This window comes from Centroberyx affinis, unplaced genomic scaffold, assembly GCF_046629955.1.
Source record: "Centroberyx affinis isolate AG114_WGS23_722 - 3 ecotype Tasmania unplaced genomic scaffold, CSIRO-AGI_Caff_v1 ptg004046l_1, whole genome shotgun sequence".
In the NCBI taxonomy this organism is placed as follows: domain Eukaryota; kingdom Metazoa; phylum Chordata; class Actinopteri; order Beryciformes; family Berycidae; genus Centroberyx; species Centroberyx affinis.
The window spans coordinates 132916-159238 of NW_027281842.1; the positions used below are offsets into that span (position 1 = coordinate 132916).

Consider the following 26323-nt stretch of genomic DNA (forward strand, 5'->3'; position numbering starts at 1 on the left):
CATACAATGGTGACGATACCAATGAGACATTTGTCAGAACACATTGGCAGATTGAATGAATGTAATGAAAACTGAGTGATATTTGATTCCTAAGGCCCAGGGGCAGGTTGAATCTTCCCCCTCAGTTCTACAGTAATGAGGACAACCAATCAGTGCCCTCCCTCTTTGAGCCCCAAGTGGAGAGTCACAATTTCCTCACACCCGACTATGGTGTGTAGCTACATCCAGCTTTGTGGCAAAAATATAACAAGGTCAATTGTGGTCTACTGAATGATTTACATGCATACATGTCACTGCATGAACCTTTCTCTGCAGAGAAAATGGACTACTGTAAGGGAGTGTCTGAGGAAATCATTCATGCACCTCCGAATGTCACTGATGTGTGGAGCACTGAGCTGACAGTAAACCAGGAGGACCAATCAGATTCTGTCCCTCCTCAGATCTTCACCTTTAGTGAGGCAGCCACATCTCACTGTTTCCTGGAACTGGAACCTCTGCAGGTGGGCAAACAGCATAAACAGCATATAGGTTCACTATTACGGTACCTGTTTTCCAATTGGGGCTCTGCATGTCTGATGTGTTTTTCACTGTGTGCCCAGAGAGTATGTGATCCTCTCCAGTTGGAGGAAGCAGTAGAATGCTTCCGTCGAGACTCCCAGGATGCGGTGGACCAGCCAGAGATCCTGACCTCCTGTGCCCTGTCTGAGACCACCCAGGACCTGTTGGCTGAGCTTCACCACAGCCTTCTGTTGGAGGAACCTACAGCCAGTGGCTCAGAGCAGGACAGCAGGGGTCCAGGGAGGTATGGGAGGCCCTTCTCTCTCCAGGACGGCTCCCTCCTCATACCCACGCGTTGCTCCGTCACACAGCTCCAGACACCTGGTGGCTCTCTGCCCCCCGGCCCAACCCACAGCACCCAGATCAGCCCTGTTCATTCTGACGCCGCCCGTGAGAAATTGCACAAGGAGGCAGCCTGCTTCCATAGCACCTCAGACAAGCTGGGTCATTGCAAGCTGGGCAGCTGGTGGAAACAGGCCCTGGAAACCCGCAGAGCTTCCACTGGCCTTCTGCCTACCACTGAGCAGGTGCCAGCTATCACATCAGGTAAAGAATTCTTCTTATACAACCATTATGCAAAACTATACAACCATATTGGAGGTTGGTCATCACAAATAATGAAACATGTGCTAGCGGTTGCCATATTGACATTTACAGCCTCCAAAACATGTTGATGATAATGAAATGGTCATTAACAATATGCTACTACTACGCTATGCTTCACGATTGAAAAAGCCATTTGTGTTGTAGCCAGCAATGGTCTAAGGATGAATAGTTTGTGTGTATGTGTGTGTGTGTGTGTGTGTGTGTGTGTGTTGGCCAGACATAATTGTATGACTGAGGTGTTGCTTTCCGCGGCAGGGTGTAGGACTCAGGTGCTTGTACCAAACACAGGGGGTCTTGGCTGCTAGGAGTGGGGCTATGGGAAGGAAGTGAAGTGTCAGAGCATGGCTCCCTTAACCTTGCTACAGTCAGTCATCCATAACACCCCTCCCCCCTTTCTGTGCTGGGGGGGTCTACCAGTGGTGTTGCCAAGCAGAGCTCCTTCCATCTGCTGGGCTGTGCTGATCACCGCTGGGCCTGAGGGAGCCACGGCCTATTGCCCCACACTGATGCCCCAACCTTGTCACTGGGGCCAGGATTAAAGACAGAAACACATAACAGTTACCCAGATATCCATGTTGTAGTTTTGCACTCTGACAATTATTTTTATATTTTCTTATGTACAACTTTGCTTCTGTTTATCCATAGAAAGGAGGGGTTCTCTTGTGCTCAATCAGCCATATTTCCACTTCATGGACTCTGCGGCTAAGCAAACTGGAGACAAGAGAGATAGCAAACAGGTACATGCTACTTCCCTCTCATGATACACACACTCAAGCTTTTTCACAGGGTTTTCACTACATGGGGATAAAAGCCAGTTTGGCCAATGGGGGTCACTATTGTTCCAGTATACAAGCTTGACAGTGATTTGGATGATCTCATGCTTGGTCCCTGGGGATTTTGGTTCATCCCACCCAGCAGGTGCCCTCTTTTCTACCCTTCATCCCTCTTTCTCCTGTCCTCCAGCATAAACATCATTCCTTTTAAGCTCTCCACCTACAATGATGTCATTTACTGAATACAGACACAGTATTTCAGTGGTTATGAATCAATACCAGGCTGATCACTAGAATCTTGAAGAGCAGAGTTAACTGTGCATGAAATACAACAGTATGTAATTGTTTTTATCTGTCAAAAATACAATATCTACCACTGGCTTTTTTTTTCTAATGAAGAAATTTTACACCTTCCTTGTAAATCATTGCTTGTTCATTGACCTGAACAGCAGGCAATGTTGCCAAGCACTGTGATATCAATGCCCGGATATGACCAGGTAATTGTTTTACTGAGGTTTCATTAGATAATTGTTTAATTGGGATGCAATCACCTAATTATTTTGTTCAAAACTGGGGACCATATGGAGCTTGGCAGGTGAAACGTAATTAGGCCATGTTAATTTATGATCATTATACCTAGGGGCTGAGCAGGAGTAGCCTATACTGTATGAACAGTGTATGCCTCTCATGGTTGATGTATTTTGGGTGTACAGTGCATGTTTTTAGTGTTGGTGTTGCAGTTGTGATTTTAGTGAGATCTAATTATTCATCCAGGTTAGGTAAAAGAGAGGGGATATGTGGGATTTGCTTAATTGGCAGAGAGATATTAATGAGTAATGTGTGAATATTAGTTTAAGACAAACTATTGATACCTGATCAAATCATCATCCAATTAATGCTACTGACCAGCTAAAGATAACGAAAATCAGGATATTAAACTGACTATACAGTATAATGTGAACTATAAATTTTGATCTTGTCCCATATGACCTCATGTGTGACTGTTTATCATGATAGGTGAATCAGATATTCACATTGTGGTGAAAATATAGTCATCGGTCATACCATGGAAGCTAACTAAGAGATCAAGTCCTCCTGAAGATATACCACAAAATTAAATATGATCGACTTTGGAGACTTTATGAAAATCCCAATATTTGTATGGAGAGAGACGGGCAGGGTAGAGTCTCGGGTGATGTTGCATGTTGAAACATGTACGGGATTCAAGGGGAGATGAATGGCCTCTATTAGGAGCATTTAATCAGTGCCTGGCCCTGTGCTCCAGTCTCCTGCACCCCCTGGGGAAAGATTAATGGCTACAGGATATTTCATCAGCCCCTCCACATCACTGCCCAGGATATGAGGCTCTAATTGTGTCTGTTTTGCTATTGTTTTGTCCTCCAGGCAGACAAAGAGGAGCCGGCAGGTCGCAGGAGTTCTGGGAAGGCCTCGCACCAATGGGCCGAGCAGAGCGCCGCAGAGCGCCGAGGAACCCGACCCAGGAAAGGCAAACGAGTGAAGAAAGCATGACGCAGAGGACAGGACAGGATTGGACAGCAACTGAATGCATTTTTCTATCAGTCATTTGACACAATACAATTTTCCTAAGATTCAGAGATACGTTTTGAAATATAGTAGGGATTTTCTAAACAGTTATGTTGCTCCCATTAAGCTCAAGTAGTACAGTAAGGATTAACTTGTCTGAAAATGAGTCGATCACAGCACAGTCATGATGGACACCAGAGAGACTTCTGACCTTGATGCGGTCTATCTCTTCTTCCTCTCTAATAGACCGGTCTGATTGCTCTGACAGATGCTGCTGCTGCTGATATACTTGAAGCAACCTTTCCCCACCCAGTGCTGCTGTTTTACCACGCCCTTTTTCTCTCACTGTAACGCCACATGTCTCAGAAACATTCACTCAATAATGAATCTCTCAGAAATTATTGATAAGATCTAAATTATTAAATATTTAGCAAATTAAGACCAGACTAAGAATAGATCATTCAGGGTTACATTATGTGTTTTCTTCACGCTCCAGTCAACATAGTGGGGATGTGTGATTGTTTGATTTAAAGTGTAAATATTATTACCAATGACAGTGTCCATTAAAGTCGGCTCACAGTTGAGATTCTTCTCTGGTTTCCTCCTTTTGAAAAGGGATGTTTGCCTTGCTGCCATTCCATCTCATGAAAAATGGATGACCTCCCAATGCTTTCTGCTGCCCATCGCTCCTCATATTTGCACAGAGCCCAGGGAATGCATTTGGGTTAGCATCCTCCCTCCCTCCCTCCCTAACTCGTTTTGGGGGTGAATAACTTAACACATATTTCAGCTTGACACACTTCTGCTCTGGGTCTCCCCTGGGCCCCCTGTCCACGAGCCCACACATGCTGTATTATTTAAAAGTGGGGTTTGGAGTGGTGTGTGTGCATGTGCGTGTGTGAGTGTGTGTGCGTGTGTGCGTGTGTGTGTGTGTGTGTGTGTGTGTGTAATCTCCTATGTGTGTATGGGGGAATACCTTATGACCTTGCAGGTGTGGCAACACCTCTGATACCACATGATGCTTGAGGTATCAGACCAGCCAGTATCAACTTAAGCAGGCTGGCACAGTTAGAGTTCATTCCTCACTATTTAGACTCGGGTTAGGGTTAGCAGTTGTGCCTTTGATTTTTCTCTTTGAAAAAAATAGAGGATGCTGTTGCACATGCAGAAGAACACCCTCACTTTTTCACTATACAATGTATCATAGTAGAAGAATCTAGACTGCAGAGGGATTTATTATAGGAAATGGTAATCTGGACAATTTATCATACACCCAAGAATGAAGATCCTCCGCAGCAAAAATGCCCAAGGAACATAAAACATAGCTAACAATACCTAATGATGCTAAAAAGCAAACCGGCTCACCGCCTTGGAAATGAAATCAATTTTCTGACCACACACATACAATAACTCAAGCTAATCTGAGAACTGATAACATCATGGAAATCAGAGTGCTGTGGCGCAGCAAAATGACACATAAATCATGTGCAGGGGAGAGGCGGCTAAAATACTGCTGCATGTATGATGGATACAAATAGCCGTCTGATGTTTGGAAACCACTCATATAAATACTTGTCGTTGTGTTGGGTGGGAGATTTCCCAGAAATCTGTAGGCCGATTAATACTTCCTAATGCAAAATGTCTCAATCCGTGCCCCTTGTTTTGTCCTTTATGATGTTCACACTGCTGTTTCACCTTTGTCCTCATTATATCTAAATGAATGTCCCCAACCATTTGAATCAAAGCCATTGTTTGTGAGGGACTCTGCCGACAGGACACCACAATGTCTCCGCTTCCTGCATCTGTATGCATCAAGGCCACGATCCTATATAGAGCATAAAGCAGGGAGGAGGGTGGACCATGAAGGAAGGCAGCAGCAGGTGCCATGCCCACTGGAGGGCACTGTCAGTGGCATAAAGGCTGGGTGGCCAAGGAAGGGGAGAGACACCTTGTGCTCGTGTACAGCAGATGGGCTCAGTGAAGCATGTGAGATGGCTCTGACAGCTACCTGCCCTTCCTTAAGGGCTGTCACCATGTATAAACAAACCATTACTCTCCTGTGTGAGCGCACGTTCCTTGTGCATGTATGTGTGAGTGGGTGTGTATGTGTGTGAGTTTCTGAGTGTGTGTGTGTGTGTGTGTGTATGTGTGTGTGTGTGTGTGTGTGTGTGTGCGTGTCCATCTGTGTGTGTGTGCATGTGACTCTTGCTGGCTAATGTAGAATGTGCCAGTGTCTGTGTAGGCCTACATGCTACCCAACAAACCCAATGAATGTGAGGTAGCTATAGAGTTACATCTATCTACCATAACAAAACATACTGATATGTCTACTGTTATGTGGAACTGTGTGTAGGCCATTTACATAGCCCAATAATTAACTATTATTATTAATTAGAGTTTAATTCTTTTGTAAAAATCCATTCCATAACTAAAATACCTAATCTGTTGCAAATGGGGACACCAACGAGGAGAAGTCTTCACACTCTGGATCTAGATAAGATGGAGAGCCTGAAGGCCTGGGCCTGATTATTAATTTGCAGCAGAGTGCGTCGGATGCTGCGCCTCCGCTCCACGGTGCCTCCACTGCGCAGCCGCAGACTCTCCGGGACGCAGAGCACAGAAGAGGGAGATAGAAAAATGGCCCTCGATAATTTAATTTTCGCCCAATGCATCCTTTATTTTTTAGCCTTCGTCTTCGGTTTTATCGCCGTGGTGCCTCTGTCTGAAAACACCGAAGATTTCCGAGGAAAGTGCTTGCTCTTCACGCGGGGTATGTGGCAAAACGAGAACATCACTGTGTCGAAGCAGCGCTTCATCGTGGAGGAGTGGGGACCCGAGTCCTCCTGCAGCTTCATCACTTTTGTCGGGATAGCGTCTCTCATCCTGTCCGCAGTGCAGGCATGGAGACTGCTGTTCTTTCTATGCAAAGGACACGACGAGTGAGTGACCATTCACTTGCGGTTGTTCGGCACAATTAATTGCACGAACCATGAAAAGGCTATACACTAATTTATGCTACAGTGTAAACGTAGTAAATGTATTTTCATGTCCATCTCCCACGCCCTTTGCTGCGTGCTGTTCTGACACAAGACTGCGTTTATTATTCTGGTAATTTTCCATAGAATAGGCCTATAAAAACGATAAGCCAGTGTCGTCCTCCATAATGAATATTGCCCACATCAGCTGGTGGAGGGAATAGCCTATAATTTGCTGCCTTTGAACAGCAGAACAGTCACAGCGGATTCATGGGGTATCAGGGCTGGTTTTGATCTGTTTTGATCTGTTTTCTCAATGACATCTCTTTTTTTTTTGCTGTGAATCCAGGTTGGCAGTGTTTCTTTCTTTTCCGACTTAAAGATATTTAATAGATTTATATCCATCCCAGAAAACCGGCTGAATCATGCTGAATCATAACTGTATTCTAATGAGTTATATAGGCCTACTACATGTCCCAGAAAAACAGAAGGAATTGAATGTCTCTAAACCTTATGTTGAGCACTAAGATCCACTATCTGATAAAGGCATTACATGTTTTTCAGCCACTGTAGTTGAACATTTCTTTTGTATCTGCATGCAGCTCCATCTTCAATGCCTTCCTGAACCTGGTGATCAGCTCCCTGGTGGTGTTCACAGTCTTCCTGTCCAGCACCATCGTCAGTGTGGGCTTCAACCTGTGGTGTGATGCCATCACCGAGGGCGGATCCATGCCCAGCAGGTGAGGGTGCAACACCTTACCTCAACCTTTCACACATATAACTTTCATTATATTGTGTTCCTCCTAAATGCCTGTTTGCATGTACCATTATGTTTTAGTTGTGAGGACCTGCAGGACACTGATCTAGAACTGGGCCTGGACAACTCTGCTTTCTATGACCAGTTTGCTATAGCTCAGGTAAGACTGGCTTGGTAGTATTATCCTCCAGATGGTAACAAACCCCTCGATCCCATTCATAACTACAATGATTCCTCTCCCATGCAGTTTGGCCTCTGGGCTGCCTGGCTCACCTGGCTGGGGATAGCAGTGATGGCCTTCCTGAAGGTCTACCACAACTACAGACAAGAGGACCTGCTGGACAGCCTGATCCACGAGAAGGACCTGCTGCTGGGCCGCTCCTCACGCCGCAGCTCCGACGGTGAACTCAAGACTGGCCTGATCTAGAAGCCTGAGGACACACACACACACACACACACACACACACGTACAGTCATCTTGCCTGCCATGAGAAACACCGGTGTTTGCCTATTTAGACAATCAGAATCAATTGGCTTTTACTATGAATAGAATCAAATGGAAGGTTTTAGCTTTGCTCTACAAAGGTAATTGATTTTCCTTTGAAAACCCCAATGGCTGTTGATCTCTAAACAATCCTGCTATATATTTCAGCATATTGAGTTTATCTATCCAGTGTGTGTATTTAGAGTTTTGTGAATGCATTAGCGCTGACTTGCATTCCCATTTGAGGCACACAGCTATTATTAAGCTTTGATAATCCACAACTATTTAATAGGGATGTACACCAAGTTAGTTAGTTACCATGAGCAAGATTCCCTAGTGAGCAACACAACGCTGATGGCTCAGACAGACTGGCAGAAAGGACGCTTCAAATGGATCATGTTGTCTTTGTGTAACTTTTGCATGGACCTTATGCATGACAAATGAATATGGTGGTTTTTAGATGTTATGGGATGTTTTTTTTTTTATAAATGAACAAATGTGTCTCTGATAGGCTTTGTCTGGTAGGATGAGCACTACGTCTTGGTGAAGTGGGAATTCTTTGCATGCTGCAGCAAAGTAAAACGGTGTGTGCTTTTGCAGTGTATTTACAGCTGTATCTACAATTACAAAAGGTATTTTATAAATGAGAAATCATAGTTCATAATATTCATATATTGGGCAGCCAGTCTGAAATGCTTTAGTAACCTGTGTGAGACAAACAGATCCTATCTCGTTCCATAGTAACTCAGGCTTCCCCTTTTCTCTTAGCTTCACACTATAGGCTACAGACCAATATACTGTATATTGTGATTAGACACACACACATATACCTGCATGCATCTCTCTTTCCCTCTGACACACACATCACACACACACACACACCCTACCTTGTCAAATGTTGAAACAAGAAAGCAAGCCATCTGCTTCATTGACTTTGATATGCAATGACAGTTTTATTCAAAACAATTCAAATCATAAAAAAGGTAGGAACTAAGAAAACCCTCCAAAAAGGCACTTCTTTCAAAGTGACCATAAACGTTTAGACAGCCGTGAAATGCAGTTACTAAGCAAAATGCATACAGGACATGAGTTCACTGGATATTGTTTTATTGCTAATGACAATTAAGTTTGACAGTACAGAGACAGAGTATTTCTTTCTTCTATATAGGCGTTATTAGCCTTATATTGCTCTGACATTCAAATGTAAGACCGCCAAAATCCAACACTTCCCTTTGTGTTCCCTGAAACCTGTTATATAAAGAATAATGTTTTACTGGAAACTATGTGATGTGTGTTATTGCTCATATTGAGAGATCCATGGGATGTGCATCTCTATGCCCTTAGATTCCTAACCCATATTTTTGTGGTGGTTTGGCTTACTGAATTTTGTTTCGTTACTACAAAGGAACTCACAGTGACGAGATAACTGGTTCCATAACATTTCTGTGTTTGGCCTCATACTAACGAACTTAAATGAGGAGTACATCCTAGGTTTGTCTGTGTACCGTAGATATTTCATAAGCCCACGCCCATCCAAAAAACTTGTCTAAAGCTTGATGAGCATTTGACATCAAGATTAAAACCTGAATATTGATTTTTTGATTTTTTTTTTTTCGAAAATAGAAATGTAACAGGTAACAAAAAAATTAAAAAATCGAAGATAATGTAAAGTTGGATATTTGCGTAGATGCAGATATACAGTATAGAAGAATAAATAACATTTAGGATAAAGGATATCATTTTGTGGCATTCAAGCAGTTATAAAGAGGAACACTGTCAAAAGCATTAGCATTCATTCAGTTTGACTATATTCTCTTGGACGATAGATAAGGAGAGAGAATTTATTATATTGTGCTGCAGATTTTGTCCTCTGTCCAACTAGGAATCAACCATCTATTTGACTAAAGACGGTCAGGCGTACAGAAGACTATACTGTATAAAGTCTGTAAAGGAAAAGGTCTTTTCATCTACTCACTCATCTGGGTATGGTGAAGTGTTGCAGCCCTGTGTCTCTTTCTCATGATCGTTATCAAAGAGTTTCCACATTTGTGCTTCCCTCCCCCCTTATCTCAAAGGTGTACCGTGCCGACTCAAAGCCATTTCCAGACGTCTCTACATTCATTTATGTGCAATTACAAGGCTGAATATTGTGATAGTCCTTAGTATACTGAATCATATATACACATTCAGTTCTGTGTCATATCTGATATACACAAAATGATGTAGTACTGTAATAAAATAAATATTTGCATTCCATGGAAACATTCACTCACATACAATAGATTGTGACTCGAACTGAAAAGAATCAAATGATTGCTGTGATTAAGTGAGCATTACATGTGAGCATCAACATTGCAGATGTGCAAAACGTCGTTACAACTTATATCAAGAGCGGCATACCCGCCGCCTTGGTACATATACATACAGGCATGGAAGCTACATATTTCTGGGATTACACTTTTATCCCTTTTTCGCTGTGAGAGCAGTTCATCTCAACACAGATAGTGCACAGAGCCTGCCAAACGGCTGAGGTGTGTGTGAGCCCGGGCACCTTCAAAGATAGGAAAGGAGGGGTGTGAAAACATTAAATGATGCTCCATGTCTCCGCCTGTGGTTGGTCTCAGTCATTGCATGGTCAGCCATATCCAGCAGCCCCAGAGAAGCTGTTTCATATGCAGTAGGTAGACAGCCAGCGCGGCCTCCAGCTCCTCACACACTCGCTGCGGGCGCCGGCGGTCTGTGCAGTACATGGCCACGCCCAGGCATGACATCAGCAGGAACAGGCAGGTGAACAGGGCGAGGTGGGGGCGGGCCGGTGTCGTCTCATAGGCTACACACCCAAAGAAAACAAGACCAATCTGTTTTTCACAAAACATTTTGATTTGTAAATGAGCATCTTGGCTTGTCTATCCCCAATTTGAATTGTAGCATGCGTTGTGCTCCCCTTCCTCCTGACCCAACAAGGGCAACACCTGGCATGAGGCTAGTGTTGGCTGGAGGAGTTTATGTGTTACTAATTATAAGTATAGATGTCACACAAACTGTGCTCTCAGTGCTTAAACATTGTTATAAAGTGAGTGTGAGTGAGAGGCTAAAATCCATTCGGTAGGCAACAATGTTAAAGTAAAGTCAGAATTAACCTATTACCTTGTAGGTTATTGTGCTTTTTTACACACAGAATGATATACATTCTTTGCAAATAGACAATGCAGTGTAGTTGACACTCATGCATAGTAATTTAGTGATTATGAACACGTTTTCAGACAGACTTACCACCTAAACAGTCATAGTATGGAATGTCTGTGAAGCCGACAGAAAAGAGGCCAGTCAGTCAACAAGAGCCGAACTCTGCTGTACATCACAGCAGCTACAACTGGCTCTGCTGCGCCTTTACAAACACTATTATCTCTCTGGAACAGGCTCCATGCTGCCTCATTTGCATGCATAATTAACCATGAAGAGTAAATCACTTGCTCATGTTTGGACTTCTCGCAGCATTACATTAAATACTACAGAATCCCCAAAGGACAATAGTTTACGATGCAATCTCAGGATGTTTTTAATGCATTTTGTTCACTGGGTTTTACTGCTACTGTAAGTGCAAGGCAGACACCTTTGTTGGATATGGTGTGAGGGCCCCTCTGCAAGCTGGGGTAACACAGATTTAAAGGTAGATTCCATAAATTATCCAATCTAAATTCATATGGTTACTGTATGAATGCATTCACTTATTTGTGAGCTTCATCACCATATAATTTATGCTGAATGACCTTGTATGTGTGTGTAGATGCTAAGCTGAGATGGACAGGTTTGCTGAGAATACTGATGAAATGCAGTGACTGTACTAGTTTGGTTGAGGTGTCGATGCACCAGAGGGCAGCACTTTCTCTCTGCTTGTACAAACAAACACGATTCAACATAACTCATGTGAACCTCGCTGAGCAGGCTGTCAAACTGCCAAAACTAGGATCCTGCGGTCCTGTGGTCATGGCCGACTGTGTTTTCTTTTCTGTGTTTTCTGTGTTTTCTCACCATGTACAGTGGTCTCTGGCTCCCTGAATCGAACCCTCCGCTCGCCTTTCCGTCTGTGGGTGGGTTCTGCATCTGACCCACAGTTGGGGCTTGGCCTCTTTAGTATGGAGGTGGGGACTTTACCATTGATTACCTTGATAGACGATTAGGAATAATTTGGGATGAGTATACAGAAGACAAGCTCTAAAGACAGTTTGAACAAAGACCAAAAGCAAGCGGTTGAAAGGCACAGATCTTTTACATGTAGTCAAACAAGCGGCTCATATCCCTGTAAGCACAGCTGATGCCTGCAGGTATTTCCCTCCCTCTCTAGACTAAAGTGTTACCTTAGTTTTCGGTGTGTCCTCCTGTTGGTGGTGGGTGTCCTTTCTGTGACGGACCTCTGAGTGTTTCTCCCGGTGGGAGTGAGGAAGACAGTTGACGGTGTCTCTGACGGACTCCGCAGCAGCAAACCGCTTGGACAGTGCGGACACACACTGACCCAGGGAGTCTAGCAAGAGAACCATGACCATGCATGAGTAGGAAGCTAGCGCTGCACCTTGCACCGAAGACCACTGGAGTCTGCAGTCAGCTCAAGAGACAGGCGATGAAGTGAAGTTAAACATGCAAAGCAGGACAAACCTTTCAGAGAAAAGAAGTCGGGTTAACTCTGTCACTGCCATGCAGAGCTCAGCAACTAGGAGTTGATCCCTTCCTTGACTCCCCACCCACTTGTTGTTTAATGCTTGCTACTCTCTCATAGAACTTGTGTGTGACGTTCACCAAATCTAATTTTACACGATCTTGTTTCAGTTTCCAAAAATAGTCGTACCATCATCCCTCTGTGGATTTCCCATGAGAACATCAAGGAAAGTGTAGCAAAACCTTTCAAGACTACTCTACACATCTGACATATGTAAGTTTTGATGTAAGTTTTGATTTGGAACTTTTACCTCAGGGATCGACATCAAACTGGTGATGACAGATGTTGTTCCTTTATTTATATAGTTTTAAAAAGTTATAAGGTTACCCTGTTATCTATCTTAATATTGTAGATGTTTGTTTTTTGTCTATCCACACCGATTGATCAGTCACTCTATTAAATGATAGACAGATAGATAGATAGATAGATAGATAGATAGATAGATAGATAGATAGATAGATAGATAGATAGATTTTTACAGTTTACCACACATCTATCCCTGCTGCTAATTGAATCTTTGAATGTTCATTTGATCCTTTAACAGTCAGAGTTTGGATTCCAGGCCGGTGACGGTGCCACAACATGGGATTAATATCTAACTCCAGAGCGATGTGTTATTACAGTCATACTTTTTTTTGTACTGTACCTAAATTACATTCTGGGCTGAAATATTACAATTATTTACAAAGTAGTTTGCATGTATTTGAACTGCTTTCACAACGCTGTGATAGTTTGTCAAACTACATTATTTTTAGGAGAGTGAAAAATGAACTTCTTTCAATGTTAAGTACAGTAGTTTGTAGTTTGGTTGATTATAGTTTCATAGTACTCACCAGTACTGCTGCATGGCACAGTGCAGTATAACTATAGTACTGGTGATTTAGTGTAATTATGAAATACTGAAATAAAAAAAAAATCCCATTAATATGTACAGTATAAAAATAATTTCAAGAGCATAATAGCAAATAGTATGCTATGGGCCTGGATAAGAGGATCTAGAGGAGGAGAGCTGTAAACACTTAAAAAACGTATTGCAGCCGTCCCAGGTCAGAGAGGATTCCTGTGTGTACAATACAAACTGAAGGACACAAAAAGAGCAGAGGGACGCACGTGACGGGAGAGCACAGCACCATGTGACCTGATATTGGAACAACAAATTATGCCCTCGCTTCCACTGTTGTCTGACCTTTCACTTTGTTATGTCACCTGGCATGTTAAAGAAAGTCAGCTGAAATGAATAACAAGGAATGTTGTAAATCTTTGTGCTTTGCCCTTACGTAGCAGGGCCTGCTCACTGCCTCTGAAAGCTGACTCACCAACAAGGCTGCTTCTACTTCTGGCTTTCTACAGCAGACCAGTCTTCACAAAAATGCCAAGTTTCAGAAACAGGAGAAGAATGTAGCTTTCTCCTAATGCAAGCCGAGCATGGGTACAACAAAACAGTGGCCTCAAACTGTCAAAGCCACAAAGCCACTTCTCCTTTCGGCTCTATATAAAACCACTCTCATGTCCAACAGTACTGCAAGTGTGTTTATTAATTTAACACTTCCTTGAGTTGACATTTTTATAAAGGCTAACTGAAGTGCTTTAAAGCACTTGCACACGGCGCTGTGTGCTCTCTGAAGCGGAGTAGTTAACTTGTTCTTGGGCCTAACATTGCGGTTCCGGTATTGTCATGCCTCAGGAGACAGCCTCATGTAAACTTGGCAGCAAGGTCTCCATTCTCACGCCTCAGACAGTGTTAACAGTGGTAAATTATCCACTGTGGGGAGGGGTGTTCTCAACTGGCTGGTTAGGTGTTGTTTTCTGAATCACACAGCCATCTTTGACCATCCATTAATGCACACAAGTCCTTGTGCAATCCTAGTAGCATCACTTCAGGATGGCAGTTGTGTTTACCACTCTGTGTCACTCATCCTGGGTGAGTGTTTACCTGAATATTCAGTCTTGCCAATCTCAGCATAGACTGTGGCCAGAAGCTCCAGGCTCCTGGCTGTAATTGGGTGGTCGTTACCAAAGGCCCTCTGGTGGATCTTAGTGGCCTGAAAGATGCATTGAAAATGACAGGGGGTTTAACAGTGCCATTTAAATGTTTATTTGTTCACTTATCTGAATAGAAGGGTTAAGACAAACAGAATGAAACATACATACCTTACCACTGTATTCTAAAGCAAGATGAGGTCTGAAAGGAAAGGAAGACGGCACCAGTAAGCAAACACAGATTGATTTCCTGTTTGTTCAGTGTGGAAATGTGAAGTAAAAATATTTTATACCCGATACCTGCTGAAAAGAAAAGCAGTCTCTTTCAAAGGGATCAATCTGGGTTAGCAGATGAAATCTATCTCTGCTCTGGCATTCTTGTTCAGCTTCAACACATAAATAAGTCTTTTCAGAGAGGATAACAATGGTTGACCTTAATCAAGCTTAGTGGGGCATGCTGCATTGTCAGGTGAACGTATCTGTTTCAGTGTTTGGAGCAGAGCAGCATGACAAATCTAAACATGCGTGTGCTGTGATTAGAGACGACAGGGCTGCAGGGACGAGGCCGCCTTATGGAAGAAGTGGAAACCTCCTATTTCTGCCAGCGCTGGCTGCCCGTCTTGTCTCCAGGGTGAATTACAGAAGGTATGGCGCTCACAGCTTGGTTTACTGGGTTGTGTCCTTCCACCACTCTTCCCTTTAGTGCTAAGCTAGGTGAATATAATGTGGCACATTTAGGATCCGCCAGCTGTTACGTTCATATCCGCCCACGATGCCGGCCAAGGACGTTCATCACCCTCACGCCCTCACGTGTGCCTATAGATGTAGAGCAAGCTCTGTTTAGTGTGACAGATGTCAGCATCACTGTTCCAAAGCCGCACTTCCCTTCAATTAGTAATGGCCAGGTGTCGGTTTGCACTGTTTTAGAAGGTCCTCAGGGGACATCTGATCGCTGAAGACAGAAAAGCGCTTCACCAGCCCAAAGGACTTCCTACGACATCGCTGAAAGATTCAGGAAGCATTACAACTTCCTGCCCACAGGAGCGATGGGGCTGACGCTGATGGTGGAGGCAATGAGGCTTTGGTGGCATCAGCAAAGACTGATGCCTGAAATTAAGACACCAAGGGCATTTTATACCTTTTGTTCATTATTTCTTACCACAATTTTTATGCATTCTTCAGTGGGCAAGTTTCTGATGTCTACCAGAAAAGATCAAAGAGCAGAATCAAATTCCTGCTTGTCCTTATTTACCCAGAAACCCAAGCCTCTGGGTACAGTCATACACAATCAGTACCATCTCATTCAAGTTTAACTATGTTCCTCGCCTTAATGAAGGACTATGACCAGCCCTCCACCCAGCAAACCTTCCACCCTCCGTCACCCTCTCTGGCAATCAGGTTAAATGGCTTAATCCCAACAATGACAACAGAGGCATAGAAAATGTGTGCATGCTATGGCCTAACAAAGTACCCCTGCAACAGGAGACACCAGATCCAGTTAAGGTGTTCCTCTGGCAACACTCGAAACTCACGTAGGGGACGGTGTCTCTTTTCTCCACATCTACAGGGAAATTCAACGCTGCCAAAAATACTTGGTGCTGGACTTTATTTAGTGCGAAAAATTTCCATTCCAGAAAGGCGTATGCGATTACATGTGTGGGTGTCTGTTTTTCCTCTTGTGCACGTGTATACGTGTGTTCATACATGCACAAGAGTGCATGTGTCATGTTTTATTTTTACATTTTTTCTGTAACCTCAATAAAATCTCCCATCTTTCACAATGAATGAAAAAGTAAGAACAGCAATGACTTCTGTTCAAAACATTTTAATAGAATATGGCACATGACTAAAATGTGAACTTTCTATTTAAAAAACACAAATTTATCCAAGCAAGCAAAATCATCAAGAAATAGTCCCTAAATCACTAACAAAATTAATTTCAATGATCTTGCAGTATATTATTTCTCTAAAATCTAATTCAGTCTAATCTTGAAAACCAAGATGAGGTAATTAACCTATAAATAAAAGTGCTACTTATCGGTGGTGTCGCACCAAGCTGTTGCTCAATGAAAAAAACTGGCAAGTAACAAATGCTATATATTGTTTGCACTTTTACAACAGACAAGCATTTGCATTCAGCTCAGATTAGAGCTGTGAAATGACGAATGATCAAATAAAACACCAGCAGAATGCCATCTAAGACAGCATATACAAAACAGTTACAGCAGTGAACATTTTGTTTGACTATAAATTCTCACTTATGATGAGCCCACTGAGCCCTTAAACACACAGAGCATGTAACGCCCCATTAAATACACAACATCAGCAGAGGCTCCAGCAGTCGCACCTACCTCTTGCTCATGATGCAGAGCTGGGCCAGCCGTTCGAGGTGCTGTGCCTGGGAGGCCTGCTCCGAAAGCTCCTCTGGGGTGGCCCATCCTGCAGAGCCCAACATAGCCTCCTCCTGAGGCCCTGTTACACAAACACAGGGCATGGAATCACAGTCAGCCTGCCAACAAACCTCTCAGTCTTTCTCTCCGTCTGTCCTTCTGCTTCTCTTTCTATCCCTCACTCTATCACTATCGCTTGCTCTCTTTATCTCTCTGTCTCTCTCTCTGCAAAGTTTGAAAAATGAATCCAAAAAGCCTGGAGATCTGGCTATCTGCCTGCCTGGCAGCGCTGGGGACTGTGGAGGTGAAGCAAGTGAAGCCTGAACAGTAGAGTGGAGCCAACTGGAGAGTGGAGACAAGAGAGCAGAGATAAGGGCAGGAGAGAGAGGATATGGGAGTCAAACAACACACCACGCCCACTGGAACACTGAGACAAACACACACATGCACACACACACACACACACAAACACACACACACACAACATTGTCTTTTAATCCAGGCAAGAAGCAAGTACAAATAAATCCTAGTAGGATAAGGTAAAGGTAAAGACAGTGGTTTGCATTACAGAAAGCACAAAATGAGGACTAACATCAGACGCAGGGAAATGGGTGGACAGATGACAGTAATGGGGAGAGCAGGCAAGCTTGTGGATTGCAGCTGGTGCCAGCTCTGCCCCAGGAGAAGCCCAGTATTCAATCCAAGTGAGTGCTGAATCAGGGGCTTCAGTATTCCACGGCGCCATACAGCTCCTAATGAGATAATGCCAAGTGCGGCCATTTGTCTTCTACTATGCCTGTCCCCTAACTCTGCACTCTGCCCACGCTACACTGGGCTGCTGCCTCAGCAGCAGACAGAGAGGAAGAGGCAGACGTCTGGAGCGGCGGCAGCAGCAGGTGATGGATGACCGGCCCTGCTGTGAACGCTCGCTCAGAGCTCCACCAGGCTTATTGTAAATAAAGATGGACTCAGGTCAAATGGATCATCATTTCCTATTGGCTTGGTGAGCTAAAGAACGGACTTCTGGAGTGTTATGAAAACACATTGTGTAATCATCTATAGATTTGTTATAGATTAAGCAGCCTGTAGTTTGTTGATGCAGGTTACATAAAGTCAGAAGTTGCTTTTTAACCTTTGTTTACCCAGGGAAGGTTTGCTGAGCAAACTTGCTCCTTTTCAGTGATGCCCTACCTTACCACACACTTTTCACACAGCAGAGCTGCCCACTACAACCACAGTCCTTTACTGTCGGTCATTGAACAGCTTAACTGGATCAGCTAGGGTTTAGGTGCCTTGCTAACTGCCTTTAAAATAGATGAACAATAAAGTCAGATTCCATAGCTTTGAGTCAATGTGTCTGACCTATCCTGACCTGCATGACATAATACGTACTGTATATTCCCAGAAGCTTTTATTATCATGGCAAAAGTGCAAGAGTACTTGCCTGTGCTCCCCTGGAGGGCAGTGAGCTCAATCAGTGCCACCTCGTAGAACATTTTTTCAGCCTGGATGAACTGAAGAGCTTTCCCATCTGTTTATATGAGTGAAGGATCAGTCTCAGTTGTCAACAGGATTAGTCAGTTGTTGAAGTTAAAAACAGCCTTGTTGCCAGGCCCAACTACAATGTTTTTTTCTTCCCCTCCCCCTTTTGAACATGACCTCAAGCACAAACAGAAGGTGTAATATTTGCTGTTGCTGTCCAAAACAGATTGTTGATCTTGAGGCCTGGATTTTAAAAAGAAACATATTTCACTCTGTAAAAAAATTAGAAATAATAATAAAGCCAAGATTCCTGATGTTCTCATCAATACACAAATCCTGGGACTTTTTTGTTGGCCACTGATTAGATACTTAGTTCTCTGGTTTCTAGCTTTGGGAGGAAGTTGTTCATGTTCACAAGTATTGAATGAAATGTCAATTATCATACGAAAAACCTTATTTATTTCTTTTGGGAGGAAGGGTTTCTGCTTTAGATATTAGGCATGAATGTTTGCTACATTTTGAAAGAGGCAAGAGTTTTTATCTTTAGCACAGAATAATTTGGATTGATCTACATGCCAGCTATTAAGCTTTTTTTTTATATTTGTTTCCATGAAAAGACTCAACCATTAAAAGCCCCTAAAAATAGAGCCTGTTCGCTTTGTGAAAAGCATTCTGCACACTCAGAGTGTACATCCCTCTGGAAAGTGACACCATTGATACTTGACAGGTGAATTTAAAGACCACTGGCACAGAGAATGCTTAAAATAAACACAGCGCTGCCGGTCTAAATGTCCTACTTAACAGCAGATCTCTCATGTGTAAAACATACTATATTCAGCCTTTGGTAATTCAACACTGCTTGCCATTCTAGTAACTCCCTTTATCTCATATACAGCTAAATATCTACCAATTGGTCTTCATCAGGGTTCATAGTGAAGCTAAAAAGGTGGACGACAGGTTTCCACTTTCCAAGAACGGTGTGACATAGAACTGAAAACCACAACAGCTGGTTTCCTTCATCCTGTCACCAGGAGAATAATCTAAGCATTAAACACCACTGAGGGAACAGGACAGGCAAGCCTCACATCTACTATGAGAAACAAGATACAGCACAGTAAGAATCCTATGCGGTCCTCATCAGAAGGAAAGATAGAAAGATGTTAAATAAAACAACCTCTTAAAATGTGTATTCCTGATGAATGATGCCAGATACTACTGCCATGAAAGATAGATGATGAGGGATGAATGTTACATTACACGCCTAGCATGGTTCATATATTAAGAAAAGCTGCTGAGTATGTACACCTGAAATGGAAGAGATAACATACCAATCTTGTGTAAAAAAAAAAGCACATTTGATAATATAGTTAAATACCCATAGATAAAAAGATCCCTATGCACAATACTACAAATTTGTTGTGCGTGGATCTTGAGGGAGTTATCACAGGATCATCAGAAATGCATTATACGTGTCTCAGCTGTGGGGAGTCACCTGGCAGCGAGGAATAAGGTGAGTGTGAGGAGGGCCATCTGGGAGGGAGGATTAGTGGAACAGCAATCATCAAAGGTCAGAGCACTACTTCTGCTAGTCGCCCAGATATTTTTAGCCTGGCAGGACCACAACAACGACACAGCAGGAAACTCATACAATCTTCTCCTGGGAATAGGCACCTGCCCCCCCTCCACCCTCCTCCTGCTCCGGACTGGTAATTGGACCGTGCTCCAACTACTTCCATTAACTAAGGCACCTCCAAAGGCACCTCTGATTACACGTGCCACACAACTCTGGCAGAAATAACCTTAAGAAGTACAACCACCCCCTAAGAATCTGGGATTTCTGGAATTATCATTATATAGCCCAATATGATATATTTTTTATGTGGTATTTTTATGAATATATCCCGATGCAGCCTCCTTCTGTACTCTATATCCACTAAAAAAGAAAGGATAAACACAGATGTTCGCTGATATCCCCAGAATATATTCCACCTTTTATTTGAGATCAAAGTCAAATTGACAGATCAATTTTACTTCTCATGAAACACACATCAATAAACGCTCACCAGCCAGGAGAGCATTTGGCTTCGGACAAAGGTCACTTCTACTGTAGATCCTGCCAGCTCTGATAACAACAGCACAAGCCTTAAGCTGTAATGGCACTGCCACTATCAACTCCACCTAATGTATTCGCCTGGAACGAAGCCAGCGCACCAGCATGAAATAAGGATACACACAACTCTTAATGTGGCTTTGCTTTTTTCCCCTCATAATGGCTCTGGTTAGACCCAGAGACGCCATGTGAGGAGATGCTGCAAATGCTCTGGCTGCTCTCCCTGTGAAACTCTGCAGTTCCCATCCAGCTCTCTGTTTGAGCGTGCTGACCCTTCACCTCTCTCCCTGTGGACCACCACAGAGACCACAACACCACCGGCTCAGCTCTTACGCTGCTCATGAGAACTGCTGTGGACCAAACATTAAAGCCACTCTCAAGCATGCTGTGGAAATTGATCAGATACTTTCAATCAACAAATAATTGCAAACAACATAATTATGCATGAACAATGGCTTTTTAAAGATTTTTTAACCACGATGATATAGTAGTAAACAGTGTTACAGTCTTACACTGTCATGTTTTCCATTCATTTATTATATGCAATACTTATTGTATTGTGTCATGTGATTACCACAGCTTTGTGTAACTACGCAGTTATGAACACCTACAGAGAGATTTTTTTTTTCATTATTTTGTCATAGTTTTGCTCTCTAGATTTACTGACCTACTAAACGTAATGTAGGACGTAGTTACGTTTTTATGGCTGTAATGTTACACTAAAAGTAAGAACGTAACATGGTAACACTACCACACATGTACAGTGCCACTGTTGACATGACATGACACCATTTTATCATTACTATTCATGATGTTATGTAACATTGTATGTCAAAAGACTTAACCCTGTCATGATACATGGCCATCTTAAGTAGGTACGTTTTCATTCTGAGAGGAGCCTATGGACATCTATTGATGAAGTGAAGCCCAGCAAATCGACCTATTTTGGGAAATGGATAGTGAAGGGTAGAGCCTTGCTGAGGTAGATAACCTGAGCTGGCAAGTTAAGTGTTGGACTGTCTCAGTAACGGGGAGCAGAGCCATGGGGGTAATATATCCTGAAACGTGACACCTCTCTATTATCTCTATGCCCTATACTGCTATAGTCTATAGAAGCAGAGCTGTGGCCATACGCAGGCTAGTCAGTACAGATACAGGTTAATTAGTGCTCTCCTGCTGTTGTACAGAGATAAGAGCCTACAAATCCTCTTAACAGACAGACACACAGTCTGAGCTACAGACAAAACGCAAAGCATTCCGGGACGAATGTGTTATTATGAACTCGCCCAAAGACATTCACTCATCCCCTTCGCTTTACACCGCTTTCTGCGAGGATCCACATCCCCCTTTGTACTGGAATTTACCATGCCTGCCTCCACTGACAATCCTTTCAATGTTAGCCTTACAGAAATAGAATTCCTGCCTGTTCGCCCGCACTCACAGACCTGAAGGGAACATGAACGTAAAAGTGTAGGAAAGGATCAGATATCTGACTGAAGACTGATTTTTCCTCATTTTGTTAATAAAGGATACAGTTCTTTTCAGTGATGAAGAGTTCTGCAATCTGTAAAGCACAGGAAAACAAATAAGAGACATGGTTAAATGTTGAGAAACTGTTGAATAATTAATTTCCAGAATCGCTCTAATTTGTGTACATGTGTGATGTCATTGTTTGTCAAAGCGAGTCATTTCACTCTCCCTCTTACTATGGCTCTGGTCAACATCATGCCACACATTCCAGTGTTCTGGAGTAAAGGCTATGTTTTGATATTTGGGACGTTTCTTCCGGCACTTCTAAATAGGAGAAAGTATTTAGCCCTGGCTTTGTAGGAGGGCCTTGTAAAGCACACTGGTATGTAATCTGCTAAGACTTTGGCCCAACTTAACAATACCAAAACATTCATGCCCATGAACTCAAAAATAGGAAAACATAGCCTGCACATAATGGAAGACACATAAGTCCCCATAAACTGGATACTATTTTCAACAATGTGAGGTGTCTAATAACATTGTTATGTGAGTGTTGCATCAGAAATCTCATCCAGCAGTATGCACAGACCACACTATCAGTCCCACTGAGGATACGTATCATTTCTGAGACTGAAACTGAGCAGTGTTCCTATTACAAACGTTATATCCACGTCTTCCAGTGTAAACACAGGGAGACATGATGGAACTGTGTCGTTACATTTGACATTGGTATTAATGATATCAAGGTTGAATGTGTCCTCTGTGTGCTTTAGTGTTAACTCTATGCATGCTAATCTATGTTGCTCCAAAGGAACACTGATGCAAATGTGTCTATAAGGTTATGGAAATGCGTGATATAGTGCTAATATGCAGCATGCATGTAATGATAACGTACATGCATGTGTGCATGTGTGTGTAGGAGAGAAAAGGGGGGAGAGAGAGACAGAGACTGTGTTTGTGTGTGTGTGTGTGTGTGTGTGCATGTGTTTGTGTGTGTGTGTGTGTGTGTCTGCCAGTCCTCAGGCTCTCAGTCCCTGGCTCACCTGGTGCAGACAGTTGGGCAGAGAGGTGAAGCTCTGCACATGGGTCAGTCCCAGCAGGCAGCTGAGGAAGCAGTGGAGGGCGGCCTGGTACTCCCCCTGCTGCTGGAGCTGCTGTCCCAGCTCAAACAGGCCCTCCCTCCCCCCGTTCAGCATCCCCAGTCCCAACCAGAGGCAGCACTGCCTCCCATCTGAGCTCCACCGGCCGAGGACAAACGCTCCACTCCTCGCCACTCCACTGAGGCACCGCAGGCAGAGAGAGAGCCAGACAGAGGGGGAAAGATTAGAAAAAAAAAAAAAAAAAAAAGGCAGCTGCTCACACACAAACACAGACAGAAAGGTGCCAGAGGAGGAGTGAGCAGAACGGCTTCCTCTCAGCCTCGTCTGTCCACAGTAAGTCAAGGACAGGTGGCAAGGAGCAGGCTGAGGGAGCTTCAGCGACTCACACAGAAAAGATCCATTCCCCTCCCTCCCCTCCCAGGCTGCACCAGGAAAGGAGGAGAGAGGAAGTCAGAGGGTATTTGTTCTTTGAGTGACAGGGCTCTGGACCAATCGCTGCTCTGCTCACGTACAGTAGCTCAGCCAGCGTGTGCACAGCACAGTGGCTCTCTCTCCGATCCTTGTAAAAGCAATTGCAATGCTTTATGCTTTGATTAGCGTCATGAACAGCAAATATAGTGTCATGTTTTCTAATGTACATTTAAATATATGATAATCTTTCCTTAATAAGATCTAATTTCTGCCTGTTTTGACCTAATTTTCCCTGCAACTGTACATGCACAGAGCAGTGCATTATGCATATCTACAGTATGTGAGAATCAGTTTAAGTCTTACTGCCTTACTTATGGTTTATGAATTAGAAATAGGAATGCATGAGAATTATGCACCACCCCTACACATATGTAACAAGCAGTCTAGAATAAATGCTGTGTAAGCATGTTTCCCAGAGTAACATCACCATAGAGAAACGATGCGCTCATAAATTTGCTAAAGCGAGACAGACAGTGGTTGCTGGGTCATTAGGAGCAGGCACTGTATGTGCAGAGAGAGAGCGCTCCTCACTATCCAAACAAGGACAACAAATATTTATTCATGAGGAGAGCATCCTCTGGATGTTTGCACACTTTGCTTCACACTCTGCTAATCAACATTAAAGTGAGGACAATCTGTGCCTGGGGAGAGAGAGGGAGAAGAGAGGGAGAAGAGAAGAGAAGAGAAGAGAAGAGAAGAGAAGAGAAGAGAAGAGAAGAGAAGAGAAGAGAAGAGAAGAGAAGAGAAGAGAAGAGAAGAGAAGAGAAGAGAAGAGATATGGCCACAGCACTAGATCCATGGATGTTCCAGATGATTATGAATGGGTCTTGACTGCCGGAGCGGAGCCATCCTCCTCCATGCCCCCCCCCCCCCCCCCTCCATTCAGACACCACCATGGTAGCTGGAGGAAATGAATGGGGTAACACAAAGCAAATGGGCAGAGTCAGTCTCCATTAGTGTCCGATCCACCTAGCTGAGCAAGATGGGATTTTAATGGTTGAGAATGCCAGTGGACTGGGGATCAGAGAGCATTAAACTTGCACAGGCAGGCCAGACTCAGGGAGCTGTGAACAGTGCTCAGTTTGGACTAATGGCATCAAGAGCAGCCATGGGACTTGATTATGCTGATGCAGGCCACTTTATACCCTCCACCCAGAGGACTGAGGCGCACAGACAGGTGATTCTGCTCACTTTACCGTGGTGTCAATAGGGCTGAGCTAGACTGCAGAGGGAAAGTGAGCAAAGCCTCTGATGTGATTGAGATGGAGGGCTGCTGCCTCACTCTCATTGTTCAGCAGTCCTAATTGAAAAAGAGTGGGCTCTGTCTAGTCATTACAGGCCAGCCAAGCTGAACAGACACACGTCAGCTGATGAGGAGGCACTGGATGTTCTCCTCTCCATGTTAACATGTCCACAGCCATGCAACAGGAAACCCAATCAGCAGGGCAGCTTCTCAACCTATTTCCCCTTTCAATGGATTCAAGCAAACTGTGAATTGTTTATCCCGCAGACATGATGAGGCGCAATATATCTGATATGATGACAATATATAATTTCAGGGATCATTGTGTCTGTTATGTTGGGGAGCACCTAACGTGACAAAGAGCCTCTTTGCTTGCTATCGGCGTCTTTGAAGGTTAAAACAAAATGCAATTTCACATCCTTGGAGAAGAGTAAGGCTGAGGTCTCATGGGAATATCACCAAGAGCAACCTCAGCTGCAGTGAGTCTGGTGATGTAATGAGATGTTGGACATCACTATTGATTGAAGTACTGTAGGTACTGCTCTCTTGAAATCTATCACAGTATAGATGAACACTTTAGGAGTGCTTCTTCTATGGTATATATAAAATAAGATATTGTGTTTTTTTCAATGATGCTGCAAACTCCTTGGTATTACAATGTCTTCTGTATCAGTACCATACACTATTATGCATTGATACAGCAGTACATACACTCATGTATGTCAAAAGAAACCTCATAGCTATCCACTGTCTACAGTCCATGCCACAGATGTCTCTATTATGAATATAATTTAATCATTATCCCTGCCAACGAAGTTCACCCCTGTCTGTCTGTTTGTTAGCAAGAGTCTCCAAAAGTTACAAATGGATTTGGCTGAGATTTGGTGGACAGATAGCCCTTCTTTCTTTTTTCTTCATTTTTTTAAGCCATCACTATTATGCTGTGTTCAAGCAACTTCCAAGCCAGCTGCTAAACAGAATTGCATTCACACAAGCTATAAGCTTTGCAAGCTGGAGAATTGTTAAGCATTGATGGAGGTTTGTGCTCTACCAAGTGCCTTCTAGTTTTACAATGTTTTAATATAAATTTATAGTGTAAATAATAATATGGCTTGACTTACTGGTAACAGAAAGCTTTAGATCATTTGGTCACACAATGTCCCAAATACCTCTTTGTACATATGGTGGCATTCATTTTGACAAAGATATTGACTGATGTTCACTATTCAACGGTGCTAGAGTGGGAATCTACCTGTAATTGGAATATTGATTGCCTGTCTTGTGGAGTTGGTAGACAAATACATCAGTATGATCAGTAAACACTGTCTATAGCTCCCGTTTTCAGACAAGCCAATACGGCAGACTAATCTAAATGTATGGGAAGCAGACAGAATCAAGGCCCTCCAACAGACTGTGGAGTAGAAGAAACACAGTCCCACGAATTGAAACCTTAATAAATTCAATATGTTCCTGGCGATGCTTTTTGTTGTGTAAACTATATTAACACTGACTCACGATGAGTAAATAGTGAGTCAGTGTAAATATCACAGTATAGACTACAGCACATAAGTACATTAGTACATATGAACTTAAGTACCGACTACAAACTATAGCAATCTACTGTAATTTGTCAATGCATGAAAATTGAATGTGGCATTTTGTTTT

The 26323-nt window shown here is 43.2% G+C and overlaps 2 protein-coding genes across 2 annotated transcripts; one reads left to right on the top strand and one right to left on the bottom strand.

Annotated features, from left to right (window-relative positions):
• Nucleotides 1–6001: 6001 nt before the first annotated feature.
• Nucleotides 6002–7641, top strand: LOC139663552 (transmembrane protein 179-like). Its single transcript, XM_071542256.1, has 4 exons — nucleotides 6002–6421; nucleotides 7060–7197; nucleotides 7296–7374; nucleotides 7462–7641. The coding sequence occupies exons 1-4, from the start codon at nucleotides 6036–6038 to the stop codon at nucleotides 7639–7641; spliced, it is 783 nt and encodes a 260-aa protein (XP_071398357.1). The 5' UTR covers nucleotides 6002–6035.
• Nucleotides 7642–8645: 1004 nt separating this feature from the next.
• Nucleotides 8646–17080, bottom strand: cunh14orf180 (chromosome unknown C14orf180 homolog). The gene is made up of 6 exons (XM_071542253.1): nucleotides 16744–17080; nucleotides 14564–14594; nucleotides 14346–14454; nucleotides 12057–12220; nucleotides 11731–11863; nucleotides 8646–10528 (listed from the first exon to the last, which is right to left on the bottom strand). The coding sequence occupies exons 1-6, from the start codon at nucleotides 16884–16886 to the stop codon at nucleotides 10323–10325; spliced, it is 786 nt and encodes a 261-aa protein (XP_071398354.1). The 5' UTR covers nucleotides 16887–17080; the 3' UTR covers nucleotides 8646–10322.
• Between the last annotated feature and the right edge of the window lie 9243 nt (nucleotides 17081–26323).